The 22,500-nt window shown below is 44.9% G+C and overlaps 2 protein-coding genes across 4 annotated transcripts in view; one reads left to right on the top strand and one right to left on the bottom strand.

The window, feature by feature from the left end:
• nup93 (nucleoporin 93) overlaps nucleotides 1–20,290 on the bottom strand; it is a 138,648-nt gene extending 118,358 nt beyond the window's left edge. Inside the window, exon 1 of one of the 3 annotated variants that reach the window (XM_078544128.1) lies at nucleotides 20,270–20,290. The gene's annotated coding sequence lies outside the window, so the exon portion shown is untranslated. Of the gene's footprint in view, nucleotides 1–3,072; nucleotides 3,158–10,374; nucleotides 10,396–20,269 lie in introns of those variants that run through there. The other 2 variants (XM_078544129.1, XM_078544131.1) reach the window with 2 other exon arrangements.
• Nucleotides 20,291–21,041: 751 nt separating this feature from the next.
• mt2 (metallothionein 2) lies at nucleotides 21,042–21,961 on the top strand. The gene is made up of 3 exons (XM_078544127.1): nucleotides 21,042–21,172; nucleotides 21,261–21,326; nucleotides 21,697–21,961. The coding sequence occupies exons 1-3, from the start codon at nucleotides 21,142–21,144 to the stop codon at nucleotides 21,786–21,788; spliced, it is 189 nt and encodes a 62-aa protein (XP_078400253.1). The 5' UTR covers nucleotides 21,042–21,141; the 3' UTR covers nucleotides 21,789–21,961.
• The last annotated feature ends 539 nt before the right edge of the window (nucleotides 21,962–22,500 follow it).

The raw sequence follows: 22,500 nt of genomic DNA, 5'->3' as shown, positions 1-22,500 counted from the left end.
GATCAATATATTTAAAAATCTAGATCTCTCTGTTCCTCCATACTGTTAAGAATACCACTGAGGACATGTTTTATCACACCAATCTTTTCTCCCCAAAGATGTACTGCATTTCTTTCTACATTGAGTTGAGTCTGCCACCATTTTACAAACCTGTTTATGTTGACCAGCAAGCTCCCTCAGTTGGCCATGTTACTAATTTTACAGTAGCAATCTTACAATAGCTTTAATTTATGTCATTTTTAACATAGAGAAGACCAATTAAACTTTTTGAGCAATGTTGATTGAGGGATAAACATTGGCCATCACATCAAGAGAACTCCCCTGCATTTCTCTGAACGGCATCATGAGATCAATTATATCCACTTAAATAAGCAGGTGGGAGCTTGGTCAGCACTCCGACAGTATAGCGCTTCAATGTCAGCCAAGGTTATGTGCTCAAGTTCTGGAATGGTGCTAAAATCCTAGATCTCCCTAATATTTGCTCTTTTTCAGCCTGACGTGTTTTTAAAAAAGCACTTCCATCTATTTTAACAGTAAACCCAGTTACATTTGATGACTCAGCTCTAAATTTCTTTCCCTTCAGATTACTTCATTGCCCTGAACTAACTCACTAGACTTGCTCAAGTACTGAATTCAAAAACACTCCTAAATGCATTATTTAAACACACCCCATTTTGGTTACTTCTGGATAGATTGTTCAGGGAGGGATTATGAGGACAGGATGCACTTATTACTCAAACGCGATCATCCCCACATGTCAAAATTTCACCAAGACACATCCTAAATTCTCTATACAGCTTGAAAAAGGATTGGCTTCATTGCACTTAAGTATGCATTTTTCATTTTTATATTGATATTTTCTCTCCTTTCCACTGATACACACTCCCTGCACTAGCATTAGATAATACAAAAATCCCAGCACAGAAATAATTACTACTATTGGGATTCTTCCAAAACAGTGCACATCTGTATATGTTTTTCTCCGAGTATTGGACAACTTGTTGCTCCTCAACTGCTATCTTGAATGGTTCAGTTAACTTGGCAGAACAGGGAATAGAAACTAGAACTTTCAGATTTATTTAACTGTGTGCTGAAGCAACTTTAACTCAACAAGGTTAACCCACGAGGTTTGATTTTAATGGGTTACACTGTTAAACTCTGACTATTACAAACTATTTGCTGTTGCAACCTAAATGCTTTCAAGAATAAGTACAATGGAAGTGACACACTGTTGCCAATTCATGGAGAAAAGACTCTTTCTTGGAATAATGACAGAATCTTGGTTTAACATGTTGTCCAAAAGACAGAATACCTCTGCCAGCACAGCACTCCCTGGGACACCCCCACCAGCACAGCACTCCCTGGCAACCCCTACCTCCACCAGCATGGTGCTCCCTAGCACCCCTCACCTCCGCCAGCACGGCACTCCCTGGCACCCCCCACCCCCACCAGCGCAGCACTCCCTGGCACCCCCCCCCACTTCCACCAGCACAGCCAACTCCCTGGCACCACACCCACTTCCACCAGCACAGCCAACTCCCTGGCACCCCACCCACTTCCACCAGCACAGCAAACTCCCTGGCACCCCCCCCCCACTTCCACCAGCACAGCCAACTCCCTGGCACCCCCCCCCCCACTTCCACCAGCACAGCCAACTCCCTGGCACTCCCCCCACTTCCACCAGCACAGCCAACTCCCTGGCACCCCCCCCCCCCCCACTTCCACCAGCACAGCACTCCCTGGCGCCCCCCACCTCCACCAGCACAGCACTCCCTGGTGCCCCCCACCTCCACCAGCACAGCACTCTCTGGCACCCCCCACCTCCACCAGCACACCACTCCCTGGCACCCCCCACCTCCACCAGCACACCACTCCCTGGCACCCCCCACCTCCACCAGCACACCACTCCCTGGCGCCCCCCACCTCCACCAGCACACCACTCCCTGGCGCCCCCCACCCCCACCAGCACACCACTCCCTGGCACCCCCCCGCCTCCACACCACTCCCTGGCGCCCCCCACCTCCACCAGCACACCACTCCCTGGCGCCCCCCACCTCCACCAGCACACCACTCCCTGGCGCCCCCCACCTCCACCAGCACACCACTCCCTGCCTCCACCAGCACAGCACTCCCTGGCACTCCCCACCTCCACCGGCACAGCCAATTCCCTGGCACCCCCCACCTCCACTGGCACAGCCAATTCCCTGGCACCCCCTACTTCCACCATCACAGCCGACTTCCTAGCACCCCCCCACCTCTGTCAGCACAGCATTCCCTAGCATCCCCCACCTCCAGCAGCACAGTACTCCCTGGCACCCCCCCCACCTCCACCAGCAGTGCTCCCCAGCACACCCTGCCCTGCACCACTGCTGTGCCAGTGCAGGGGTCCCCTTGTACCAGCTGCATTCTCCCAACACCAATGTCCTGCCAGCATAGCACACCCTCAGCATTACTGCTCTGACAACACAGCACTTCCCCCAACACCAGCAGCACTTCCCCCTAGCACCTGCATGGCATTCCCTTGGTACCAGTAACCATCAGAATGGCAGTTCCTCCACCCCCAACACCCCATCAGCACAATGCTCCCCCAACACCAGTGCGTTCTGACACCACCAGCATGGCACTCTCTCCCCCACACACCCCACCCCACCAGCAGTGGCACTCTGACAGCACAGCACTCCCCAACGCCAGCAGCACTCCTCCTGGCACTGCCAACCCTCCAGCACAGCAGTCCCCTGGCATTAGCACCACTCCACCTAGCCAGCCAGCATGCCGTACCCTCAGCTCTGCACTGGAGCGTCAGTCTCTGGACTGGGACTTGAACCCAAACCCTCTGACTCAGGGGCGACAGAGAGACCAACTAACCCACTGCTGGCAGACACACTATCTACCTGAGGATGTGCTGACAACAGAAGCCGTTTAAACAGGCGGCTTTCTCGGCAGTGGCCGCGAGGAGCCTCAGTGGGTGTCAGCGTGGAGCAGGCTGGGGATTCCCTCTGTTATTACCGGGGGGTGAGGAGCGATGGACAGAGACAGTGAGCGAACAGGCCTCCCTCCCCGAGCTGCCGTTACCTTTCTGTCCACACAGATAAGCTGCTGCCTCCCGCTGCCTCTCCCGGCCGGTACCAACTCACCACCACGCGGGCCGCCCTCCCATTGGACAGAGCAGGCACCCGGCAGGCCCCGCGCGGCGCCCTCGCAGCCCTCTCATTGGCTCTTCGGGACACCCAGCAGCCATTGCGTTGACCCCCCGCCTCCCCTCCGATTGGTCAATAATCCGTCCCAGGAACAGCCGCGCCGCGTGCGCGACAGCAACCCCCCCTCCTCAGGAAATCTCATTGGCCGAGAGGTTGAGCGGCTGGTCGACCAGGCCAATCAAACAATTCACAACCATTGGATTGTAAACTCACTATTCTGAGGGACTGAGATAACTCAGTTCAAATAGGGTTCTCAGTGAGATAGCTGGAGCAGCTTTTAGGGAGGAGGGTGTGTACAGCTGGAAGGGCTTCTAGATGTTCTGATGCATCCCTGAGTACTGCTCCTTTCCTGGACAACTACCCAAGGGCATGAAGTGTTGCCAGCTGCAGGTTTCTGGAGTTTCTATACAGGGCCTCAGTGAAACCACATCAGTATTACTGTTGTGAACAATTTTGGTGTCCTCACTTGAAAAAACAGATACGATTGCATTAGATAAAGGCAAAATACTGCGGATGCTGGAAATGTGAAATAAAAACAAAAAATGCTGGAAAAACTCAGCAAGTCTGACAGCATCTGTGGAGAGAAAGACAGTGCTAACATTTTGAGTCTTCTTCAGCTCTGAAGGATCATACGGATGCGAAACGTTAACTCTGCCTTTCTCTCCACAGATGCTGTCAGACCTGCTGAGTTTTTCCAGCATTTTTTATGATTGCATTAGAAGCTGTTCAGAGAAGGTTCACTCGGCTCATTTCTAGGATGAAGGGCTTATCTTATGGAGAAAGTTTGAACAGGTTAGGCCTTTATCCATTGGAGTTTAGAAGAATGAGAGGTGATCTTATTGAAACATAAAAGATCCTGAGGGGATTTGATAGGGTAGACACTAGGAGGATGTTTCCACTTGTGGGAGCGACAAGAACTAGGGGACGCAGTTTAAGAATAAGAGGTCTTCCTTTTAAGACTGAGTGAGATCTTTTTTCTCTAAGAGGGTTGTTAGTCTTTGGAATTCTCTTCCCCAGAAAGCAGTGGAGGCTGGGTCATTGAATTTATTCAAGGCTGAGTTAGACAGATTTTTTGATAGACGAGGAAATCTAGGGTTATGGGGGGCAGACCACAACCAGATCAGGCATAGCAGGCTTGAAAGGCTGAATGGCCTACTCCTGCTCCTAAGTCCTGTGCTCCTATGTTTTGGAGCTTGAGCAGCAGCTGGAGTCACTATGGTGCAGCCACAAGGCTTAGAGTCACATGGATAGCACATTTCTTGATGTGGTCACCCTGCAGTTTAAGGATGTGGAGACAGAGGGATTAGGCGACCACCGGGCAGTGAAGGAGGACCAAGCAGGTAGTGCAGGAGTCTTCTGAGTGCATCTCACTCTCCAACAGGCAGTAAGTTCTGAATACTGATGTGAGTGATAGTACATCTGGGGAATGCAGCAACAGTCAAGTCCATGACAATACGGTTGGCTCAGCTATGCAGGTAGACTGGAGCAAGACAAGTAATCCAGAGGCCCAGGCTAATGTTCTGGGGATATGGGTTCAAATCCCACCACAGCAGCGGATGGAATTTGAATTCAGTTAATAAATCTGGAATACAAAGCTAGTCTCAGTTTGATGACCATAAAACTCACCAATTGTCGTAAAAACCATCTGGTTCACTAATGTTCTTTGGGGTAGGAATCTGCTTTCCTTACCTGGTCTGGCCCACATATGACTCCAGGCCCACAGCTATGTGGTTGACTCTGAACCACCCTCTGAAATGGCCTAGCAAGCCACACAGCTCAAGGGCAATTAAGGATAAGCAACAAATGCTGGCCATGCCCAAATCTCATGAAAGAATTTTTAAAAAAAGGTTGGAAAGGCAATAGTGTTCAGAGATTCAATAGTTAGGGGAACTGACAGGTGTTTCTGTCGCTGCGGACGAGAACCCAGGATGATATGTTGCCTCCCTGGTGCCTAGGTTAAGGATGTCACTGAACCACTGCAGAGCAGCCTGAGTGGGGAGGATGAACAGCCAGCAGTTGTGGTCCATATCGGTACCAAAAACATGGGTAGAAAGAGGGATGAGGTCTAGGGAACTAGGAAGAAGACTAGTGAGCAGAACCTCAAAGGTAGTAACCTCCAGATTACTCCCAGTGCCACGAGGTACTGCGTGTAGAAGTAGGAGGACAGAATAGATAAATGTGTGACTGGAGAGATGGTGCAGAAGGAAGCGCTTTAAATTCCTGAGACATTGGGACTTGATTTGGGCAAGGTGAGCCAGGCCAGATGGGTTGCACTTCAACAAGGCCAGGGTCAATTCCTCACAGGCTGGTTTGCTAGTCTTATTGGGGAGGGTTTAAATTAACTTGGCAGGGGGATGGGAACCAGGATATAGCATTGGGAAGGAGAAACAAGGTGTACAAAGGATTGGGAGAGAGAGACAGCACTTGAGTAAGAAATAGCAAGATAATAGGTGGGGTCAGAGTAAGACGGAATGCATTAAGGTCTAAAATAAAGTTTACTGTGCATGTACATAAATGACCCTGTTTGCCAGGAAAGGTAAGGTAGAAAGGAGGAAGGATGACTAATATTCTCCTTAAACAATACTGTGCTGAAGAGAGGATGCCACTGAGAGGTCAAGAACAGAATCTATTTGGTTAGAGTTAAGAAACGATAGAGGTACCATTACACTACTGGGTGTGTTCTATAGCCCACCAACTTTAATAGCAAATTTGCTGAAGAATTACAGACATGAAAACTATGGAGCAGTGATAATGGTGGACTTTAATTATCCAAATATAATCTGGGATAGTTGGTTGAGTGACAGGAACCTGAGTGAGCCATGGATGGGTCTTTCTTGCTGAGTTTTTGTTTTTCAATGCAATGCATTTTTGTTGAACATGTTGAATTGTTTTGAAGATGCAGAAAATTTGGATTTATTTTAGAGTGCTAGCCAGGACCAGCAGCTAGGGCACCAAAGCATACACAGACAATCACAGTCTTACATGAAAGCTAAAAACTTGTACAAAGGGCTCAGCTGTAAATTTGCAATTAGGAAATGGGAGACACACGGACAGGGACACGGGATAACTCAATCAAGAAATGGGGAAGGCCATTTTGCACCGTCTGATAGCCATCTTCAAAAAAGACAATGCCCAGTCTCTGCACTGCAATTACTGTACAAGGACACAATTATCAGCCCACCTGGGGGTCATTGTGCTGTGGCCTTTGTCTAACTAATACCATTAAGTTGTAAATGATAGTAAAAGATATATAAACTCTGCTCATTTAAACCTCGGTGGAGAAGTGCCTGGATTACCCAGCATTTGCTCCCCGGAGGCGTAATAAAAGAAACGCTTGAATATTGCATCTGGACTCCGAGTGTTGAAATTTTGTACCAGAGTATTCCTCGGACCTTTCAGTTTCTTTATGTGTCTCCCACTGTTCATTTACCATCATACCCTTTTAATCTATTTACCCAATTAATATTAGCCAGTTCTCCCCTCAAACCTAAGTAGTTGGCTTTGTTTAAGCTTAAGATTCTTAAAATAGGAAGTTTTGATGAACCTTTATAAATCACTGGTTTGGCCTCAGCTGGAATATTGTGCCCGATTCTGGGAACCACACTTTAGGAAGAATGTGAATGCTTTAGAGAGGATGCAGTAAAGATTTATGAAACTGATTCCAGGTACGAGGGACATCAGTTATGTGGATAGACTGGAGAAACTCGGGCTGTTCTCTGAGAAGAGAAGGTTGAGAGGAGAGTTGATCGAAGTATCCAAACTCATGACAGAGTAGATAAATGGGGGAATGGTCAACAACCAGAGGTCACAAAGCGAATGGTAAAGGAACCCACAGTGACATGAGTAAAAGCTTTTTTACACATCGAGTGATTAGGATCTGGTATGCACTGCATGGGAGTGTGGTAGAGGCAGATTCAATTCTGGCTTTCAAAAGAGAATCGAATAATTATCTTGAGAGAAAATAATTGCAGGGCTACGGGGAAAGGCAAGGATTGTAGGACAAGCTGATTTGCTGTTGCGAAGAGGCAGCAGGGACACAACAGACCGAATGGCCTCCTTCTGTGCTGTAACCATTCCAAGATCCTACAAGGCACCATCATCTTTGTTGTGGCATGCATTTCCTCATGTGGGCAAAATGGTGTATATGGGGAATGTGGAAGCAGGCAGGTGTGAAGTGATCTTATTTGATGAGCCAAATTTTAGTTATTAAACATTTTGGGATCCAAGATCACAGAATCACACAGTGCAGAGGAGGCCCTTCGGCTCATCGAGTCTGCACCAACACGTGAGAAACACCTGACCTACCTACCTAATCCCATTTACCAGCACTTGGCCCATAGCCTTGAATGTTATGACGTGCCAAGTGCTCATCCAGGTACTTTTTAAAGGATTTGAGGCAACCCGCCTCCACCACCCTCCCATGCAGCGCATTCCAGACCGCCACCACCCTCTGGGTAAAAAGGTTTTTCCTCACATCACCCTTAAACCTCCTGCCCCTCACCTTGAACTTGTGTCCCCCCATGACTGACCCTTCAACTAAGGGGAACAGCTGCTCCCTATCCACCCTGTCCATGCCCCTCATAATCTTGTACACCTCAATTAGGTCACCCCTCAGTCTTCTCTGCTCCAATGAAAACAACCCAAGTCTATCCAACCTCTCTTCATAACTTAAATGTTTCATCCCAGGCAACATCCTGGTGAATCTCCTCTGCACCCCCTCCAGTGCAATCACATCCTTCCTATAATGTGGCGACCAGAACTGCACACAGTACTCCAGCTGTGGCCTCACCAAGGTTCTATACAACTCCAACATGACCTCCCTACTTTTGTAATCTATGCCTCGGTTGATAAAGGCAAGTGTCCCATATGCCTTTTTCACCACCCCACTAACATGCCCCTCTGCCTTCAGAGATCTATGGACACACACGCCAAGGTCCCTCTGTTCCTCAGAACTTCCTAGTGTCATGCCGTTCATTGAATACTTCCTTGTCAAATTATTCCTTCCAAAGTGTATCACCTCACACTTTTCAGGGTTAAATTCCATCTGCCACTTATCTGCCCATTTGACCATCCTGTCTATATCTTCCTGTAGCCCAAGACACTCAACTTCACTGTTAACCACCCGGCCAATCTTTGTGTCATCCGCAAACTTACTAATCCTGCCCCCCACATAGTCATCTATGTCGTTTATATAAATGATGAATAATGGGGGACCCAGCACAGATCCCTGTGGTACGCCACTGGACACTGGCTTCCAGTCACTAAAGCAGACTTCTGTCATCACCCTCTGTCTCCTACAACTAAGCCAATTTTGAATCCACCTTATCAAATTAGCCTGTATCCCTGTAGATATTTTTTACTTGCTCTTGTTTCAGACTTTCCTGTTCTTCTGCCTCTCCTTGTGCCCTGAGGATGTCTAACTAAGATTTTGTTGTTGTGCAGACCTGGTAAGTAAGTGTTGACATGTACAGCACAGCTACTTTTGATAATGCTGGTACCTTATAGGATTGCCAACTGTGATTAAATATAATCCTGGAGGTTTTATCACATGACTTGCCCCCAAACTCCAGCCTTTTGTGAGGCAGCATATTCACCTGGCAACTCACTGCCTTTCAATGCCAATTGGATAACAAAAAGATTCATTACCCATTGGATGATGCTTGGTGATCAGCCAAATAGCCTTTTTTTTCCCATTTTCAATATTTTTATATCTGGTGAAGAGAAGCATTCAACAAAAATGACAAAAAAAAACATTTTTCAGGTCCTAATGATTTTCTCCAGGGTTGCACACAATAATCAATCCTGGAGATTGATCTTCAATTCATAGAGATTCCAGGCCAATCCTGAAGGATTGGCAACCTTAGGCATCTAAGAGCCTTCAATCTGACTTATTTCATATCTTCACCTTCCTCCTCTTCATAAATAAAGGTAGTTTAATTGAGAAACCAGTATGGGTTCAAAGTGGTACTTTGAATGCAGCCAATAAAAGATAAGTAACTGTTAAATTTTAGTTAAAAGCCAAGTATATATAAAAGTAAACTTATTTATAGGGAACAAACTGGCCTAACTCAAAAAATATTTAAAATTTGACCTATGACAGCACCAGCAACATAGAGCTTGGAAGAGCAACAGGACCACTGGCAGGACTGAAAGCGAAATGTACTGGGAATTAATTATACTTTATAATTGAAAGTAATGCCATAATGTTACCTTCAGGTACGACAAAATCATGACAGGGGAAGTAAATATACAAACAGGAAGGACATGCTGGACACAAAATATTTAATAAACAATGGATTTTTATAAACAATATGAGATTTGTTTGCTCCATTTTTACTTAATTCTATTATGATGGAGGTTGACAGCCAGTACTGCGTATGTCTTCATTGTGCAATGATAGTCACATGAAAGAATTAGCAGTTCTGCTGAAACCTCTTCCCATTCATTGAGTGGCAATCAACAATTGTTGACTGGAAAATAGATTTAGAACATTTATTTATCAGAACTTTTGCAGGGATGCCTCAAGATACATTAGTGTTTTAGGCTCGATAAGCTGAAAGGTAATTTTGTACTTCATCCAATGCATTTAATTCTCCAGTCTGCTCTCTCTGGCACTTCACTGCTGAAGTTCTATTCACCACTATATGATATGGTGGGTGCTGCTTGCGCATTTAGATTCTCTTTAACCCACAGAGGTAGTGGGAGGGAATTTCCTGCTTGTCCAGACTCCCCAATCAGAATGAAGGTGCGATGTGAACATAGACTCTTTCTATCATTTCTATGGAAAATGGGCAAATGTTGACTACATTAATTAAAACTGACTTTCCTTACAGTGAGGAGGTCAGTAATACAGGTGTGGGACGGGTTGAGATAGCGATAATTCAACATTCACATACTAGAATTAATTAATTAGGTAAAATTTTCACCATTCACTGGGAGCTCTCTGAAATTCTACACAAGGTTTTCTTTTACAAATAATCAACGCCTGGATGTTGGGAACAGTGAAGGAATTTTTAAGTGTCTGCTTTTAGTTCAGGATTTAAGTTTATGATCATGTAATAGAGGTTTTCTGCCAGCAGGTGACACTGCCACACTTTGTTAATCACATTCTGTGTGCGCGCGCGCGCGCATTGGGGTGGGGGACTTCTGCAAAACTGTCACAATGCGTACTCCTCACTGCTCCAAAGTCAGAGCTACAGCAACTACAAACAATCCCTGGCTGGTGTTCCAACTCACAAATTTGGCAAGAAAATATTAACAAAGTTTTTAAAACAAACTTTACGAACAAACTTCATTGAGGTGGATGACAAGTTAACGTGTATTTGGTATTGGTTGAGGAAGGACTGTTGCGCAGAAAAATTCCCTGCTTTTTTTTAAATAGACCTTTAACATCCTACTGAGCCACCAGATAGGACAGATGGTTCATCTTTAATTTGAAGGAGACTGTCTCCAAAATTGCAGTACCCCCTCGATTATTGCATTGAAGTTGCTGCCTAGATTATGCATTCTAGTTAACCAGAATGATAACAATAACTTGTATTTATATAGCACCTTTAGCATAGTAGAACGTTCCAAGGTGCTTTACATGACCATTTTCAAAGACAATTTGATACCGAGCCACAGAAGGAGACATTAGGAAAAATGACTAAAGGCTCGGCCAAAGAAATAGGTGTTAAGCAGCATCTTAAAGGAGAAAAGATAAATTTAGGGAGAGCATTTTAGAGGTTAGGGACTTGACAGCTGAAGGCACAGCCACCAATATGGTGCAATTAAAATTTTAGAGCAATGATAGGAAGGGGCAACTTTAAAACAAGGATGAGAATTTTAAAATCGGGGAATTGCTTAGTTAGGAGCCAGTGTAGGTCAGCAAGGACAGGGGGTGATGAGTGCATGGGACTTGGTGTGAGTTAGGACACTGAAGATGCAGAAAATTTGGATTTATTTTAAAGTACTAGCCAGGACCAGCAGCTAAGGCACCAAAGCATACACAAACAGTCGCAGCCTTACATGAAAGCTATAAACTTGTACAAAGGGCTCAGCTGTAAATTTGCAATTAGGAAATGGGAGACACACAGGCGGGCCACGGGATGACTTGATCAAGAGATGGAGAAGGCCATTTTGCACTGTCTGATAGCCATCTTCAAAAAAGACAATGTCCAGTCTCTGCACTGCAATTACTGTACAGGAACACAATTATCAGCCCACTGCGGGGTCATTGTGCTGTGGCCTTTGTCTAACTAATACCATTAAGTTGTAACTGATAGTAAAAGATATATAAACTCTGCTCATTTGAACCTTGATGGAGAAGTGCCTGGATTGCCCGGTGTTTGCTCCCCACATGTGTAATAAAGGAACCACTTGAATATTGCATCTGGACTCCAAATGTTGAAATTTTGTACCAGTATTCCTCAGACCTTTCAACACAAACTGCAGAGTTTTGGATGACCTCAATTTATGGAGGGTTGAACATGGGAGGCTAGGCACTGGAATAGTCAAATCTAGAGATAGCAATGGCATAGTTGAGGCTTTTGGCAGCAGATGAACTGAGGCAGTGCTGGAATTAGGTGATGTTATGCAATGAAATAGGTGGTCTTAGAGCTGGTGGAGATATATAGTTGGAAGGTTATCTCTGGGTAAAATATGACACCAGGCATAGTCTGGTTCAGTCTCAGACAGTTGCCAAGGAGAGGGATGGAGCTAGTGGCTAGGGAACCAACATTGTGTCAAAGACTGATTACAATGGCTTTGGTCTTCCCAATATTTAGTTGTTAAAGTGCTTTTATTGATTTCCAGGAGGTAGTATAATGCCTTTCACATACCAGTGTCAGTGACAGGTTGTTCCCTCACTTATATCCTTGCATATTTTCACAAAACAAACGGCTTTGTGTGGTTATAACTGCCTACCGTAAGCCGAGAACTGTATATCACTGCCTGTCACAGAAACAAAAGATCACCTGCTCTCTTTTTTCAAAGACAATACAGTCCATGAGAGATACAACAGGTCATAAGCCCCTCAAACATCAGCTTGTTCACCATTTGCAGATGGGAGCTTGTGTGGAGAAGCCCCACCAGCAGCATGCAAGGTATGTTGGAGGTTGGTTTCACAATAGTGCAGGTCACCTGTTAGCATGTGGCATCTCCAGGTACATCTGTAAAAGAAGCCCTAAGAGGAGTCTATACTTTGCATGGCTGTTCGGATTGTTACCATAGAGTCCTGGAGTACCAAACTAGACAGGGCGGTAGATAGAATTGAAACATAGGAAGTTATACTAAACCTGCATCAAACCTTGGTTAGACAACATTTAGAGTACTGCATACAGTTCCGGCCACCATTTAATAAAAAGGATGTGTAAGAACTGTACAGGGTGTAAAGAAGATTTGCAAGAATGACACCAGAATTGTGTGGGTACACATATCAGGAAAGAATTGGGTCTCTTTTCTCTTTAAAAAAGAAGGCTGAGGGGTGACCTAATAGAGGTGTTTAAAATTATGAAAGGTTTTGAGAGTGAATACAGAAGGTATGTTTCCTCTTGTGGGGAAAAGCATAACTAGAGGACATCGTATAAGATAGTCACCAAGAAGCCCAGTAGGGAATTCAGAAGAAACTTCTTTACCCAAAGAGTGGTGACAATGTGGCACTCACTACCACAGGGAGTGGTTGAAATGAATAGTAGAAATGCATTTAATAGGAAGCTAGACAGGCATATCAGGGAGAACAGAGGGTTAAGATGGCAGATTTAGATGAGAAAAGATGGGAGGAGGCTCGAATGAAGCATAATCATTATTTGGGCCAAACAGCCTGTTTCTGTGTTGCATTTCCAAGGTAATCCTCTAAAACCACTGCTTCTGTTTTGTTTTGGACAGCAATTGCTAGTAATGATTTGGCTTTTGTTATTTTCAGCTTCTCTTGCCCTGTGCCATCATCCCTTTTGTCATTAATCACTCTTTTCAACCTATCACAGACATTCCCTTCTGTCCTCGCCCCCCTCCCCCATTTCATTGTCTCTGCACTTGCTTAAAACCCATTAAATCTCTAATTTTTTCCAGTCCTGATAAAAAGTCATCAGCCAGAAACATTAATCCTGTTTCCCTCTCCACGGGTGCTTCCTGGCCTACTGAGCATTCCCAGCACTTTCTGTTTTTATGTTATATTTCCCTGCTTTGGTGTTTGATGGGTTATAAGCAATCATGAGGAAGGGCTGCGTTCATCTCATTGATGCCATCATGTCTGCTGTCCCACAGATCAGTAGCCATACTGAGCCAGTACTGTACTACTGGTACAGCAAGATTGAACATGGATAATAATGTGTCTCTCGGGATAGCAGCACACATGAGCTCTGCTGACGGAAGAGTATTGCATCCAGTTCTGGTCACCCCTCTTTAGGAAGGAAATTAAGGTCCTTGAAGGCAGAAGAGGTTTACCAGAACGGTTCCAGGGATGAGGGAATTTAGCTATAAGGCTAGGTTGGAGAAGCCAGGGTTCTTCTCATTCGCACAAAGGAGATTGAGAGGAGGTCTGAGAGGAGTGCAAGATTATAACAGGTTTAGATAAGGTAGACAAAAAAATGTTTCCATTAGCTGAAGCATAAGAACATGTGGAGACAGATTTAAGATTCTTGGCAAGAGGTACATGGGGGATGCAAGGAAGAATGTTTCTATGCAGCAAGTGGCAATAACCTGGAGCTTGGTGCCACGAGGGTGGTAGAAGTGGACATGATCAAAGATTTCAAAAGGAAAATGGATGGATACCTGAGGGAAATAAAATTGCAGGGCTATGATGATAGAGCACGGGAATGAGACTGACTTGATTGATCTACAGAGAGCCAGTATGGACTCAATGAGCTGAATGGCCTCCTTCTGTACCATAATGACTCTATGACTCCTCCCAGCCCCTTCCGATGCCTACATATGTAGCAGAAAGCAGGCTGGGCAGACTTCCCATTCAGCAGCATCAGAGGTGCAGCCTGTAACAGCTTTAACTCAGAAATAAGATGGAGCCTCAGTTCCAAGATATTCAGTTAGCACTTAGGAAAACCACAAGATTAGGTTTTAAGGGTGCACACATCAAAAGGAATAGTTTGCTATTGCCTCCTTAGTGAATCACACTCTTCTAATACATAACTCTTCACTAAGTTCCTCATAGACTCAGTGAAGATTGAGGAATCCCCATGGAAAAGACTGCAGTTGTTCAAGGAGAAAGGCCACGTCAGCCTCAGAGTGATACCCATTTATGGGTGACAAATGCAACCTGCCAGTGTAGAAGAATAATGCAGATAATCTGTCTTCCCAGGCACTTGCTAAAAGTCTGCCATTTTGTTTTTGAGGTATGATAGGGTAAGATCTTTTAAAGGGGAAGATCCAAAAGCCTTTGATTCTCCATCCCCTCTCTTCTGAAGGCAGTGACCCATGCTGAGATACTGTTCCACAGGGAATGACTGCCCTCTGGCACCTTTCCCAAGCAGTCATTCTTATGTGTCAAGCTAGACCATGAGCTTAGTCAGGCTCAGATGTGAAGGAATGGAGTATCAGCTCAACCTGAACAAACCCTCGCCCAATACACAGGCAAGTGCACCTTCCAACTGTGAGAACCCGTTAAAATCTACTTCAGGCTTTCTTAATAACTAAACAGGCTTACAACCAAATTACTTTGTAGTTTCAAGATTCTACTGCATACCTGTTGCACAACGTATGATGAATCCTGATTACACTTATGTTTTTAAACCTGTTGTGAAATACCCTGGGTATTTTAGGGAGAATGTGAAGGCATTGGAGAGAGTTCAGAAGAGGTTTATGAGCATGGTTCCAGGGATGAGGAACTTCAGTTATGAAGATATATTGGAGAAATTTAGACTCTTTTCCTTGGAGAAAAGAAGGCAGAGAGGAGATTTGATAGAGGTATTCAAAATCTTGAGGGGCCTGGACAGAGTAGATAGGGAAAAAGGATCGCCAACGTGAAAGGATTGAGAATGAAAGGGAAAAGATTTAAAGTAATTGGCAAAAGAAGCAAAAATGATATGAGAAAAAGCTTTTTCACATAGCGAGTGGTTAGGGTCTGGAATTCACTGCCTGAGAGTGTGGTGGAGGCAGGTTCAATCAAAGCATTCAAGAGGGAATGAAATGATTATTTGAAAAGAAACAATTTGCAGGGTTACGGGCAGAGGCAGGAGGATGGCGCTAGGTGAAATGCTCATTTAGAGAGACAATGCAGACATGATGGGCCGAATGGCCTCCTTCTGCGCTGTAACAATTCTGTGATTCTATGACCTAGCTGGGAGGTAAAATAGTGGAAAACCAAGGCCTGTGCCTTCACTGACTAAAATTAAAAGACAAACCTCAGCAGAATAAGAAATTGCCAGCCTGTTCATGAGGCTGAAGGATAACGAATTAGTAAAATTCCACAGATGCAGATAAGAGACAAAGGAAAATTTAATGTCTTGAGTCTCAGACAAGATAGCTGAGTGCCAAGGACACCATGTCTCCTTCCTAAACCAGACAGTGGCATTGGTATATTAACAAGCTGATAAGGGTCCAGGAGTGGAAAACAGTTAGTGTCAGGCTGTACTGTGTGACAAAAGTATAAGAAAGGATTCTCCAAGTACAAAGATTTAGTCAGGGGCATATATCAGGGGCTTGAGACCTTCCAACAGACATAGCCAAGATAGGGACTCAGGTATCCCAAAAGTGTCACATCAACCAGAATAACACACCTGGGACACTGACCAACAGGGGTAAACTCAGGAAGATCACAACCTCTACCTAGGGTATAATGTGTAATATAACTCAGGATTGAGCCTTGTTAACTACTGCTCAACTACTTCAAGGTATCAAATCTTGTTTACACTGAAATCACTGTCATCAATAGTTGAATCATTAGGAATTTAGATACAAAAAGGTGTATTGGCCAGAACACCAAAACTCAAACACAACGGAGGCCATTGAATCTGGGCCATTCTGCTTTTTCCTATCCCTTTCTGTTGCTTTGGCTGAGATCAGCATTTTCTACTGATCAGGATTTAAAACCAGGACCTTCTAGGTTTGTATGGCTGAGTTCCAGGTTGGATGGTGCATTTGTCAATTAAGCCAACAGGTAGCTCTTAAAGCAATAATGCACTGCACTTGTCAATAATACTGGTGTTTGCATAGTGCCTTTTAGATCAAACTATCTCAAGGAACTTTCACAAAGATATTTTTAAAGGGAAGTGCTTCATAGGCAAACTGTGTCAATTTCATTAAAGTCTTGCATCTGGGTGAACTTGGTTGCATGTGTTGTCCTGGAGAATCCCTCCAAATAATTTGATTCCAAAAGCAGAGACCATTGTCCTTGAACCAAGCACCAAAGCGTAATGCACTGACCACCTTCCATCAGCAGACCAGCCCTTTCTGCTGCTGAGTGCTCCTGAGATGAGTATGACTGAAGCTGTTACTCTTTGCCTTGCTTATATTTAAAACTAACATATCCCGCAGTTCACTGGAAGCATCGTCTCTGATACATTTTCAGAATTTGATTTCCAGGCTTTGGTGGAAGCTTGAAGGTAATGGCTTTCTTGGCCACCAATACAGTGGAAAACTGCTTCTTCCCAAACCTAATGACATAACTTTGAAGCACTGAAGTCATGTCATGTCCCCTTCTCTTTCCTCTTTCCTATGTTTAGTACGATTTTCCTTGGCATAGATTATCCCAGGATATCTTTTCAATAACCATTGAAGAGGATAGTGAAGTTACACCAATTGGCAAGTGGGCATTCCTAAAGTAACTTTCCTCTTTATCATCCACTTTATCAAGCAATATTATCAGGAGTCAATTATCTATAGGTTCATTTTTTAAAACTTTTCTGGAAATATTTTGTACTTTACCTACTATATTTCATCTTCTTTCTTTTTAACTCCTCTTTTTACTTTTTTTGCCAAATTTCTGTCTCCTTCTCTATGGATTGACTGCAGGCCCCTTCGGGTTTTGGTTGTTCTCCAATACCTTGTCCAGAAGTCTGTTCTTCACATATGAACCTTGATGTTGATTGTTGACAGGCCATTAAACGGTAGGACATCACAGGAAAACCCAAGCCTGTCTTCATCTGACATTTAGAACTGGTCATGTGGGTCTTTGAATATGCAGAGATTCATCACCACACTTAACAGCTCCTAAATCCATGCAAGTAGATTTCCTTATCCAAATTCATAGAGTTTAGACACACCTTGGCAAAAACAAAGGCTTAGAGTTTGCAAAGAGCGAATGGGATACTCCTGGAATTTAACCAGTTAAGATCACACAGCCTACCAACATAAATAATTCATAAATGTCCCACTCCTTGTTCATCCAGGACCATCCCATTCATTACGGCATTGCCTTGCAAGATTCTCTGAAGCTAAATGGAAAGAATCCCAATTTCCTGCAACAAGCCTAATCCTTCAAAAATAAGTAATGAACCAGGATGGCTGGTCAATCATTAACAATACTCTGGAGCACTGTGACCTTCACTGGCTCAGTTACAGCAAGCCTGCATGGGCTCAATGGGCCAAATGGTCTCCTTCTGTGCTGTACTGACTCTTTGACTCTATGACCAACTCTGCAACTTACGGTTAACTATTTTAATCTTCTATTGACATACGTATTGCCCTGATATAAATGGAGCAGTGAGGGTATGGAGGAGCCCAGCAGCTGGTGCAAAGCCAGGCTGTGGATCGACAGGGCCTCAATTTAATAAATCAATGCAGACTTCAATCTTACAGCTGAAGAGATCGGTTGCCAGGCCTGCAGGCAGGAGAAAAATTTAGTGCCAGGGGGCCACAACCTGGGGACCTAAGGGAACAGTCTCTGGTAGCCAATAGCAGGGAGGTACCGGGGGAGTGGTTGGAAAGATTACACCACAATCAGGATGTGGAGATGGGGAACCTGTGACCTTTGAGCCACAGTTGGGGCTGGGGGTCAGGGCTCCTTGTGAGGCCTTTGGGGAGCACACCTCCTCCTCTTGGCCAAAAGGAGCTTAAAACCAGGTAAAGTTCTAAAACATACGTGGGCCTCTTCTGGCCAGTCAGTCCTCCTATGAGGGGTAGGATTTTTGGTGCAGCTTTGTAATGGAGACAAACGGGATCTGGAAATATGGGTGCTGGCCGGAGTGCTGATTTCCTGGCACCATTCCCAGCTTAGGCAATTTTGGGGGGATGCAGGTTCAGGGCCTGGAAAGACTGCCCATCCCCACGAGATAGGCCGCCAATTAGTCATGTTCGGAGTATGATTAACAGTAACTAATGGAGGCGAACTGGGATTTTCCAATTGGCCTCCTGTTTCCTGACACAAGTGGGCAGCAGTTCAACTGCCTGGAGGTGCACACCCAGAGGCTGGCTGAGGGGCCAGTGTTCCTGGCAGGCCTACAGGCCTTCCCTACCTGCCTGGGCGATGGACAAATTGCCCTGATATTAATGATAGCAGCCAAAGATTGCCCTGTAGAGGGATTTCCCTCCCACCCCCAACCAACCCCAACCCCACAGTGGTGGCCTGGTTGGTTTTTCTTATCTTTTAATTAAATTTTTTAAATGTTGGTGAGAGGGCATCTTCATGTTGAAGCACCCTCTCAGCTGCTTACCATCCATTGCAGGTTGCAGCTTCTGTGAAGCTGGAAGGCCTCTGATTGGTCCTCCAGCTTCAAGTACCTGCCCACTGCCCCTAATTGAACAGGGAATCCACCTCCACTCCAACTATGGGGGAGGGGGTAGTGCCCCAGTTAAAACCCCAAAAAGTGAATGTTTCCATCCTGGAAGTGAAAATTGAGCCCCTGTTGTTCGACAATGCAGGACCCTCTCTGTTGTGGGGTTAAAAATAGGTCACTGTGCCAATGGCATTATCAGGCCATAATTTTTGCATGTCAAGTAGTCTTCCTTCTTTCAGTGAGAGCCTGCTGGAAAGACTGAATTCTAGCAGCGGGGTCAAGTTGGTTGATCCCAAACAGCATTTTAAATAGCCGCTTAACCCCACTTTGTAGGGGGAATTACAGCCGGCGCTATTATCTGGGAGGCATATTAACCCGAGAGAGGCTCTATTTACTTCCTATCCCAGGCATCTAATTGCTCACCTGACATTCCCTTCTGGAAACTCTTTCGAGTTACCAACAGTCACAGATTGCAACTTCTTTCGAGTACAATCACAGTTCTTGGTTTTCCAGGAGTGGGACATGAACCCACAACCCTCTGATTCAAAGGCGAGGGTGAAATGAACTGAGCCACAGTTGACACCTACATGCATGTGTTGACCATGCCTCTGAACTGGAGAGGGGTTTGTTGGACTGTCTCCGCATATGGACAGGGGTTAGGAATTGTCTCTGAATTGGAATTGGGGGGAAGGCGGGGGCAGGGTTAGCTGGGGTTAGAGGTGAAGAGTCTTGCATGTGAACTCGGAGGTTCTCGGGGAGATTGTTTTTGTAAACTTGTGCATTAGAAGAGGTTAATGTCCTTTGGGTCATCTTTGACGGGGAGGATTTGTTTTGGAGAATTGATGATTATGTGAATAAACACTCATTGTTTTCCTGTTTTTTGGACCCTAAATATATCAATTGTGAAATAAGAGTATTTGGAAGTTATCTAGAATATAATGCTTTCATGTTACATCTTCCGGACAGAATGTTCTGGGAATTTCCAAAAATGTGAATCGGTAAATCTGGGCGGATTGGAAAGGGTGGAAAGTTTTTTCTAAAATCTTTAATTTAGTTTGGTTAATTATTTAATTTAGGTTGGCGCCTGTGGACAACAAGGTTGGTGGCGAATGTTTTTTTTAAATTTTAGGTGGATTGAGTCAATTTTAAATGAATGCCCTTTCCCCTGTGATCATTTCATTCAGAATTCGATACAGTTTGTTATCTTCCTGAACGTGAGTTGTGAAAACGTGACGCATTTCAATATAGGTGTTCAAAAGTTCAAAACAAAGCTCTCAGAGCGGCAGAGTTTCCTAACAATTTACACAGGGTTCACAAAAGCTGGAGATCGCCAAGCCCCGAAGCAAGAGGCTGTTGCTCAAACGTTTCCCGTTTTGTGTTGCTTCAGTGGTTCACATCGGTATTCCCCTCGCGTCTAAACGTTCTTACCACATCCCCTTGTTAGCAGAACCCGTGTGGAAAAAGCTGGCGCTGCACTCGGGCTGTTGCCTGGTCCCGGCTCTGCAATACGGTGTCGTGTGCAACCCTTGTGTACTGTACACTGGGATATAGGACAAAGGCTCTGGCCGCCTCATACCGTTCATTTATTTACCCGGGAAATCTTCATGACATGGGCGGGGGCGACCTACTTTAACTTTAAGATCACACTCACTGCAGAGACCCACTCCACTGGCCAAAACAGATAATTTATAATCAGTTACTTTAGAAAGTTGCAACTCATAAGACGGCACAATCTTGAAAGGAACACTTTAGTCTCAGAGGAGGGTACGCGTGTGAAGAGTCGGAAAGGGAGAGAAATCCTGGCAGCAGTCTCAGGGTTCAAGATGGGGCGATTAAGCCCCCCCCCCAAACAAAATGTGGGCATATACCCCTCCTCCCCCGTTGGTGGGAATGCACGGGTTTTTTTAATGTACCAGATATTGTGGGCGGTTTCTAAACAGCCAGTGTGGTTATTATATTTTTAAAATTGCATCGCGTTTTGTTTTCCTGACTGCACATGTTCCGGTGAAAGTAGCAAGTGCACAGTCACCAAGATTACTGCCCCCTTTAATAAACTGATCCTCAAAGGTAGACAGTGCGGGTCCAGGCTGCGCTCCTGCAGCTGGCGACGTGCCTGGTTTTGCACACAGCGCTGAAGCTGGCACCGTGTGCACTGGTCCAGAGCTTTGCGCTGGGTTTGCAGTTTGCACTCGGTCTTGGAGCTCGGCAGCCACCTTATAAAGGGCAGCCGGCAATGAGCGGATCACAACCTCGACAGAACAAAGCGTATCCTCAGAGAACAACCAGAGAAAGCTGATAGGATGTCTGACGCACCTTGCACGTGTAACCTGGGTAAATGATGTGACCTCATGTTTGGAGCTGCTTTGCGTTTTTAATTGACAACCTTCATGTTTGTAATTCTGTTTTATTTACTGAACAGGCGGCTCCTGTACTTGCGGAGACAATTGCAAATGTAAAGACTGCAAGTGTACATCGTGCAAGAAGAGTAAGTATTTACCGACTCCGGAGGTCTGAGCGTTTCGGAAATGCTAATATTTCTTTTTTGGAGTCCGGGTGGTGGGGGAATATCAGATTTCGTCTACATAAACCCCTCTCTTTTTAAACTGGGTAGTTGTTTTCAAAAGTTTTTCCTGTAATGTGGGCTTATAGTGTGGGGTGATAGGTTGAGGGTTGTTTAATTATTTCTGGATAATTTCTACACGGCACTGGATTCCCACAGCGTCCTGTGACGGGAGGCGAATGGAGGGACAGCAATCGGGGCTCCTGTTCCGTGGCGGTCTCTGTAAGGAACTTTGGAAATTGGCGTGCTGGGCTTCATCGCTTGTTTGTTAATTTCTCTCTCTCTCTCTCTCCAGGCTGCTGCGTCTGTTGTCCCGTCGGCTGCAGCAAATGTGCTCAGGGCTGTATATGCAAAGGAACCAGTGACAAATGTAGCTGCTGTCAGTGAAGATCGTCACTGGAGACTGTTTTGTTTTATAATGTGAACTGCTGACTTTTAGTCCTTTGTATGATTACTCATAAAAGGGAAGGGGTTATTACAATTAATATTTTAATGCATTTTTGTACTTTGTTTTTGGACATGTTCAATTGCACCTGATTAATAAATTCTGTTTCTAAAAACCAACGTTAGACTGTTTTGTAAGTGCCGAGAACGGCATCATCACAACGTTGCCACATGCTCTGCTACACACGCACCACATGGCACTCGAAATTTAAGATATTTTCATTTAACTTCATCAATGCGACATAAACAGCATCATTTCGGTAAAACATTTTTAAAAGCGAGTTCAGTGGAAAAATCTAGTTTTACCTGGCCACGTCGCGAGTAACCTTTTGTAAGTTTGGAAGGGATCGCTCACTTCAGATAATTAAAAGCACCATTTTTCCTCAGCTGGAGTTGGAAATTTACAAGCCCCTCATTATTTTAAAATTGGCCTTGCCTTACCTAGACTCCTTCCCTTCCTCTGATACTTGACCTTTTAGAGGAGCAATCAGCTTAGCAACCAACCATCACAGCTCTAATTCCAGACTGAACAAGGCAACAGAGATCAGCAAGCCTGTATTTACACATGACATAAATATTGGGCAGTTACAATGTTGTACTTGACAAATGCAGTAGATTATCAAGGCAGGTAGACAGTAATTGAGTGTGTGACCAA

This window comes from Cetorhinus maximus, chromosome 6 (assembly GCF_964194155.1).
Source record: "Cetorhinus maximus chromosome 6, sCetMax3.hap1.1, whole genome shotgun sequence".
Lineage (NCBI taxonomy): Eukaryota > Metazoa > Chordata > Chondrichthyes > Lamniformes > Cetorhinidae > Cetorhinus > Cetorhinus maximus.
This window is presented reverse-complemented; position numbering and strand designations above follow the sequence as displayed.